General features: G+C 43.9%; 1 protein-coding gene across 1 annotated transcript in view; it reads left to right on the plus strand.

Moving 5' to 3' along the window:
• Nucleotides 1-1,223: 1,223 nt before the first annotated feature.
• ODAD4 (outer dynein arm docking complex subunit 4) overlaps nucleotides 1,224-8,506 on the plus strand; it is an 8,518-nt gene continuing 1,235 nt past the window's right edge. Inside the window, exons 1-8 of the mRNA XM_089505395.1 lie at nucleotides 1,224-1,346; nucleotides 2,719-2,850; nucleotides 3,328-3,481; nucleotides 3,900-3,961; nucleotides 4,533-4,692; nucleotides 5,240-5,458; nucleotides 5,919-6,126; nucleotides 7,758-7,844. Of these exons, the coding sequence (XP_089361521.1) occupies nucleotides 1,224-1,346; nucleotides 2,719-2,850; nucleotides 3,328-3,481; nucleotides 3,900-3,961; nucleotides 4,533-4,692; nucleotides 5,240-5,458; nucleotides 5,919-6,126; nucleotides 7,758-7,844 (1,145 nt within the window). The remainder of the gene's footprint in view (nucleotides 1,347-2,718; nucleotides 2,851-3,327; nucleotides 3,482-3,899; nucleotides 3,962-4,532; nucleotides 4,693-5,239; nucleotides 5,459-5,918; nucleotides 6,127-7,757; nucleotides 7,845-8,506) is intronic.

The raw sequence follows: 8,506 nt of genomic DNA on the forward strand, positions 1-8,506 counted from the left end.
TGTCCCAAATATTTTTCTGACCCTTTTATATTATTTTATGTTTTCATTATTTGTTGTTTTTATGTATGCTGCAGTGCGATGCGATACGTTCAGTGAGAGGGGGCTACTAAGGGGTAGAAGAAGTTAAATAAACAAACAAATAGTTAAGCAAATGCAATAAAAATGCAATTTCAAACAAAACAAAACTTTTACGGAGCCCTGTGATCCCACCATAACATCACTGGCATCCACAAGTTACAAAGGAGATACCCAACGGGATCAGGGAATTGTGGGTTCACCGAACATGGAAAAGAGGAATCCTGTTTAACCCTAAAAGTTCATTGCGATGATCGGAATCCATAAAGGTTGGATATTCACCCCATTTTAGAGCTTCCTTGGACACAAGCATGAGTTGTATTTTTTCCTAAGTAATCTTTATTATTAGGTGCACGTTTTATGTTTTTTTTTCACTGATCCTGAAGGTTCTCTACAAGATGAGCGACAAAGGGCTTCTCGCACAGCGATAGGCAAAGGACACCAGTGTCATTGGAAAGGTTTGTGAAGGTCAACAGAACATCATTAGATTGTCCACAACAGAAGCCAGAAATTGTCCGCCATGAGCAATGTTGGTGCCCCATCCCTGTCCTTAGACGTACCTCTAAAAAAACTTACATCCCAGGTTGGACTGGCCACCTGGAACACCAAAACTTACTGTGCGGCCGCGCATATCCGGCCATCGACCTCGACAGTCATCTGACAGCTGCTGGCCTTAAAGTGCCAGGGTTGCCCCCTCAGCGCCAGTCCATTTACGCCTCCGTTAAATTTTATTCCCATCTGGAATTAATCCGGACGCTCAATCAATCCATTTACCAAGGAACATTAGATATTTCTTTATATTTTGTAAGAGAAAGGGTCTGATCCATTCCATGTACAGCGCTGCAGAATATGATGGCGCCATTTAAATCAATAATGATAAATAATGATACACTCTATGTATAAAGATGTCCTTGCACCCACAATCTGTGGCTTTAAACGGATTTCATTTATTTTTTTAACGCCTGCAGGAGGACTCACCGCGGGGTAATTATCTCAACCCCGAATCAGCACAGGGTAAAGTTACCGGTACCACGAATCGGAAGTGTCGTGTGTTGTCGATTCGTTGCTTAGTAACGAAGCACGCTGACTGGCAACGGTGTTCGCAGAAGGGACAGAGCGAGCGATCTTTTTATCGCACAGGCTGAATGATGGCAGAGACGGAGATCGACGGCGATCAGGGGCTCCGCAGCTCGTTCACCACCTACATGGCGGAGGGGGAGCAGCTGTACCAGAAGGGGGAGTACAAGAAGGCGGTGGAAAGCTTCGGCAATGTGAGGAGGGGGGGGGGGGTCGGAGGGTTCTAGGGGTTCATCCTCGGGTGATATGGATTATTGATTGGATATTACCGAAAACAGAACGTTACCGATCCGTACACTGCGGGGATAAATGACTGCGACCGGCAGACTCACCGGGAGGGCGGAGGCAGCCATCGATTTATGTGCTGTGAGATCCCATAAATGTAATAAATCGGTCTTAACAAAACCCTATGCATTACCCTCCAGTAAGAACCCAATTTAATAGATTCACTAAACTCCTTTATTCTAAACTCTTACTCCCTGCTGCCCCCCTGGGCATTATCTGCCCCCCCCCCCGGGCATTATCTGCCCCCCCCCGGGCATTATCTGCCCCCCTGGTCATGCCTAGTTTCTCCCTTGCTGGGGAGGGAAGGTTTGTTAAGGAGCCCTCTTGAGGTTTAGAGCCACTAAGAGAACCCTTTTCTTTTTTAATATACGAAAAGCATTTTCCCTGCAGCCATGTTTCTATGTAACCCTAGCAGCACACCCTGACTGGATCATCTCTGTGCTCCTTTTATACGCCCTTTCTTGTGTGGTTCGTTTTAGTGAATGGATCGGACTTAGTAATAAATACACAGCCTGTTGTCTGGTGTGTTTTGGATCTTTATATTCTTAACCGCAGGGCCAGATTGGCGATGACGAGGCGGCCCTGGCACTTGTTTGGCTAGCGGCCGCCTGATGACAAAGTGTTGCTGCCCACATATGCCTATGGGCCGTGGCACTTTATGTTTTTATGCTCACATAGTGTGCGGCCGGGCATATCCACCCAGTCTGTGTCTGGATCGGGTGAGTATGGGGTGTCAATGTCCAGCAGATGGCCAGTTAGGGCCCGCTGGGCTATTTGGGTGACTTTGTACCCAATCTGAAATTTGCCAGCCCAACCTACATGGACGACCAGAAACCAGTGGCGCCTTAATTACATCAAGTTTGGCTCCCTGGATTTCGGTGAGACTCGCTGGGATCTTAGACAATAATCTCTTTTGTAAAGTTGAGTTGGCCATTCAGACGTTTGGTGGATACTCCTCATTAAGAACGTCAGTGTTAGTAGATGAAGACAGGAGCTCTGATGGTGTATTTTTTGGCAGTCTTGTTAATAAGCTCGGGTGGATCTGAAGCTTGTGATCTTGTGATCTTGTGATCGTGTGATCTCTAGCTCTTGGCACGCTGCCAGACGACCTACCCAGTACCGATTGAGTCTCACTAAAAACTCAAGTACACATAGACTAGATTGTTCTGAACACGATAAAAACTGAAGTTATACATAGTTTTATATATATGAGGACAAATGGTTAAGCAAAAAAGGCATATAAAGGTTGGACTCATCGTAACACTGTTTCCTGAATTTTAGGCTCTGATTCTTCAGCCCTCGGAGAAGCACTGCTTGGTCGCTCGCTCAAAGTGCTTCTTAAAGCTTGGCGACCCGGAATCTGCCTTACGAGACGCAGAAGCCTCTCTGCAGGATGAGAGCGACTTCTTCAGGGTAAGACCCATCGAGCATGGAGCCATTAGGCCCATTATTGAACTTATGTGGCCTGTAAAGCCCTCCTGTGCCCTTCATTTTATGACATTGTTATTTAATAGGATGAAGTCCTTCCTTATGTTACCGTACAATGTCTTTAAAGAGAAGCCACACCGTGCCCCACAGAGTATAACTGATATTCCTTGAAGGGCTGCTACAAGGTGTCATGGTTTAGATCTTGAGCAGAGGCACGGTCGCCTGGAAGGTCGCTCACATCTCCCAACATCTTGTTCTTCTTTTAAGTTTTTTATTTCATTTTTCAGTTAAAAAGATCGGTCCGTGCTATGAAAAACTGTACCGCCACAACGTGTCTGGTGAAAAGCCTGATCATCACATTCAGATACATTCATGTTTTTACCACTAATAACAATATTTTTGTTGATGGAAACACAAAAAACAAACATTGCATATAGAGTATGTTACTTTGGTTTCTTGCAGGGACTTTACCAGAAAGCTGAGGCTCTGTATGCCATGGGAGACTTTGAATTTGCCCTTGTCTATTACCACAGAGGGTTCAAGCTACGACCCGAACTCCAAGAGTTTCGCTTAGGCGTTCAAAAAGCACAAGAAGCGATCGAAAATTCTGTGGGAAGTGAGTAATCTCAAACGTGCATTTAGTATGTTGTTGATAAATAATGTATTATCAGGAGTCTCTTAAGACGCGACTTTCCATATAGTCATTTTTTCAGGAACAGTAAGCAAATTGTTGGTTTTCATTCCGATAAGATACTTGCTTACTTTATGCCAGTATGTCAACTTAGTCCCCCCCATGCCATTTATGTACTTTAATCACAATACAAAAGTCCAGCTAGTCTTCTGATGATGAAAATTATTTTGTAGACCTGGGATATAGTCACGTGGATTGTAGGGCTGTTAAGACGTTGTTGTAGCTTTGTGCATTGTTTACACTGGGGGTACACCGAGTATCGATGTTTTTTACAAAAAATATTAAAGTAGTGTTTTACGAAACAGATCTTAAGCGTCTAACAGAGTTCTCTGTCTCTCTGCAGCTCCGTCCTCGGTCAAACTAGAGAATAAAGCCGATATCTGTTTTCTGAGCAAACAAGAAGAGGTAGGAGTTCAATAAAAGGGATCCTCATTTACCAAGAGTTATGATCCACAACTGTGAACACAGCTTTAAGAAGCGTAAATAGCCGCCGGATTAATTGTGGTGCCATTTTGAAGAAATAGATCTGCTGAGGCGTCCTTAATGCGCTTTCTAGCTTGTTCGATGTTATTTTAGGAGCCATGACCAATGTTCTTGTTTCTCCAATGCTAGATGTCATTTACAATGGAAGGAGATCTGTCACTTTATCAAATCCTCTATTTCGCAGTCTGGAATCCATAATATAGCCACGTAATGGTGGTTGCTATTTCCAATAATCACTGTAAATAGTGATTATTAGTGATGAAATAATGAATACCAGGAGAAATACAGATCTGCAAGTAAACGGAATATCATAGAGGCCTAAACTGGGTATACCAAGCTTCCTGGTTTGAATATTCTGCAGATTAATAGATTAATGTGCGTTGGAGCTCACTGTCAAAGACAAATTGTGTTTTCAGCGAGGATGTAATCGATGACCACAAGATGATATCATTGATATGTATAATTTAATATGCCCGCTTTTATTACAATGTAGAGCAAGAGAGCAAAACAGAAGGTGACAATTAAAGCCCCCAAGAAGGACACAAAGACACAGAAGAAGGTAGACCCATTAAGAAGCCAAAAGACTGCGCGGCACCTTCTTGGAGAACTCTACAGTGATAAGGAATATCTGGAGTCACTTCTGAAGGATGAAGGTGATTACCGTGTAATAAAAACATTTCTTTTAACTTAGGACCACCAAGTCTCTAAAACATTGGACGCTGCTGGATTAAATGTATTATCAGAGATATCAAATAGACTCATGGATCCAAAATGTCAACCCAAGAAGGAAGACGTGTTTTAGTACCATACTCCTTAAAATAAAATGTTCATAGGAGATCTTTAAGCTTAAACCAGTTTGAGATTTTTCGTGAGTTAAATATACACAGAAAGTCATGAGCCAAGTCCACACGAGCCGATCTGCACTGGCTCATCAGATTCAGAAAAGTCCCAAAACGGGGGACCCAAACGTGAAATGTGAGGAGCTTGGCTCCAGCCCACACTCCGCCACTCCTGATGAGCTTGGCCAAGCTAGGAGTTGGTCTTGAGTCCGGTTCATGCCCACATTGGCTCAGCCAGTGTGACTTAAGTAAAGGGGCATCTATACTTACTTTTCATCCTGTCACCCCATTGTTTGCATTAAAAATCGGATTTATATACTCACCAGTAATCCACATTTTCATTATGTTTCTGCCCACGCAGATCTTGTGAAAGAAAACACCAGAAGTGGCATAAAGCTACAGGACTTGATCATGCATGGCATCACGTATTTAGACACCCGCACAGAGTTCTGGAGACAGCAAAAGCCCATTTATGCCCGTGAAAGGGATCGCAAGATCATGCAGCAGAAATGGAACCGGGATAAGAAGCCAACTGACCCCAGCAGATACATTCTAAAAAGTTTGGAGGAGATTGACCAGTGTATGTAATCTCAGCCTTCACCACTATATATTACAGCGGAAACGGCAGGTTTATCCGCGGGGTTGTAATTAGACGTCGTCTTAATTTATTTTACAGAGATGTGCTAATAATTATAACTATGGTGCACGCAGATCATAGTCATTTTTAGGGTTATTTTAAAAGGTTAACTAGATAGCATGGTTAAGATAAAGCCAAAGGCGAAGATATAAATCAAAGAAAAACATTACAGAATTTAAAAAAAATCTTCAGATAAGATATGGGAAGGAAAAGCTATTTTATAAAAAATGAGAGCATTTCTCTATTTGGTGATTGGTATTACGGTTTATTGATGGTCTTACTGTGTGTCATAATTTGTCTTGCTTTTCTCTTATTTAAATTGTGCGCAAATAGACCTGTTTATTCTTCTTCATATTACATGATGCTGATTTCCCCCGAAACTCCTCCTGTATTTCCCCCCCAGTCTTACTTAAAGGTAACGCAGAGGAGAGCTGTAAGAAGGCCCAGCGAGTGCTGAAGACCATTCAAAGCTGGCCAGGAGAGGAGATCCCCAACAGGCAGGAGCTGATTGGGAACCTTTACAGCTGCATTGGCAACGCGCAGATGGACGTGGGACGGATGGAGACGGCGCTCCAGAGCCACAAGAAAGATCTGGAGATTGCAAAGGAATGGTAAATGCAAGAAATGAGTGTTTCACCTATACAATAATAGCTGCTCTTAGAGACATCGTCTACCCTCTTACACTACGTTACACTTACTGTACTTATATAACAACAGCAGTAGCACTATTACAATAAACGCAGTGAAAATATTTGACAATAAATTCAACACCCATTAAGATGTTCCAATATTATTCAAATTAAGAACACATTTTCTCAAGAAAGACAACACTGTTATCAACTTTGTAAAAAGTGGACGGTGTTCTTTGCTTTCTGAAGTGTGCTCGTGGGTAGATTTAGGAGGATGGTGAGCAATGTGATCCTGTATTAAAGAGCCAATTGAGCTTTATTAAAGTGCCAAATCTTAACACGTTGTTCTACCTGGATGAGTTGTTGGTATGATGGGTAGGGGTTGTTGGTATGATGGGTAGGGGTTGTTGGTATGATGGGCAGGGGATGTTGGTATGATGGGTAGGGGTTGTTGGTATGATGGGTAGGGGTTGTTGGTATGATGGGTAGGGGATGTTGGTATGATGGGTAGGGGATGTTGGTATGATGGGTAGGGGATGTTGGTATGATGGGTAGGGGATGTTGGTATGATGGGTAGGGGTTGTTGGTATGATGGGTAGGGGATGTTGGTATGATGGGTAGGGGTTGTTGGTATGATGGGCAGGGGTTGTTGGTATGATGGGTAGGGGTTGTTGGTATGATGGGCAGGGGATGTTGGTATGATGGGCAGGGGTTGTTGGTATGATGGGTAGGGGTTGTTGGTATGATGGGCAGGGGTTGTTGGTATGATGGGCAGGGGTTGTTGGTATGATGGGTAGGGGTTGTTGGTATGATGGGCAGGGGATGTTGGTATGATGGGTAGGGGATGTTGGTATGATGGGTAGGGGATGTTGGTATGATGGGTAGGGGTTGTTGGTATGATGGGTAGGGGATGTTGGTATGATGGGTAGGGGATGTTGGTATGATGGGTAGGGGTTGTTGGTATGATGGGCAGGGGTTGTTGGTATGATGGGTAGGGGTTGTTGGTATGATGGGTAGGGGATGTTGGTATGATGGGTAGGGGATGTTGGTATGATGGGTAGGGGTTGTTGGTATGATGGGTAGGGGATGTTGGTATGATGGGTAGGGGTTGTTGGTATGATGGGTAGGGGATGTTGGTATGATGGGTAGGGGATGTTGGTATGATGGGTAGGGGTTGTTGGTATGATGGGTAGGGGATGTTGGTATGATGGGTAGGGGTTGTTGGTATGATGGGTAGGGGATGTTGGTATGATGGGTAGGGGTTGTTGGTATGATGGGTAGGGGTTGTTGGTATGATGGGTAGGGGATGTTGGTATGATGGGTAGGGGTTGTTGGTATGATGGGTAGGGGATGTTGGTATGATGAAGACATTGGGGTAAGAAGGGGATAGTCGACAAGTATTTTTAGTTAGTTTTGTGCAAAACAGAAAAGTAGTCCCAAAATAATAAGTAAAATACCCCAGCACATCCTTGCACGTGAGGAGTTCACCTATGAATCCTAGAACATGGTAACCTCTGCGCATGCAGGGAGGTGCCGCTTTGTGTTGAGACGTGATGAGTTATTTTGTTTAATTGACTGCATCGCGGGATTAAAAGAGAAAACTCTTCTTACAGCGACCTCCCTGAAGCAAAATCCCGGGCCCTGGATAACATCGGGAGAGTTTATGCACGGATTGGGAAATTTAATGATGCAATCAAAGTGTAAGTAATGTCTCCAGAGGATGGGGGTCTGTCCAGAAAATAATGTAATTTGTGTGGGTCCACAAAGGACCACAAGTCAGTGAGACCTAGTGCATCAGCGGGCATGCAGATCCTTTAGCCCCGTTATAGGAGGGCTCCCATCATTTTCTATTTCTAGTATCAGATTAAAACGTATTGTGCCGTTTTCTTTAGCGAACCACTTCTAGTGTTACCAGCGGTATATGAGCCATTTGTATGTGTATTAGCTCTGTTATCTCAGCCTAGTCTTCTGACTCTTTATCACCTGGGAAGTCTCGCATTTGATGAGGAGTCTCTGGGTGAAGCCCTGATTCTCTGGGTCTCTGGGTCTCCAGGTCACATAAAGTGGGCTTTGGCGATGCCTGCTCCACGTCTTTTAAATTCCCAGGTACGCTTATCGCTTTGCCTGCGGTAAACAACACACTGCTCAGTCTTAATCGCTTACTTTAACCTAATCGGACACTTTGACTAATGCCAGTCTAGCGAGCACTGAACGTCATTAGCGTGGCCGTATGAGCGTGGTGCTTAAGGAGGGAAATGCACACAAAGTATCACATAACTGACAAACAATGGCAGCCTTCAAGTCTGCCGATAGAGTGAGTTGTAATAAAACGAGATAAAATGAGGTTCTTGTCAATACCAAC

The sequence above is a fragment of the Sceloporus occidentalis genome, unplaced genomic scaffold, assembly GCF_023333645.1.
Source record: "Sceloporus occidentalis isolate IW3139 unplaced genomic scaffold, rSceOcc1.0.p SCAF_327, whole genome shotgun sequence".
Classification (NCBI taxonomy): Eukaryota; Metazoa; Chordata; class Lepidosauria; order Squamata; family Phrynosomatidae; genus Sceloporus; species Sceloporus occidentalis.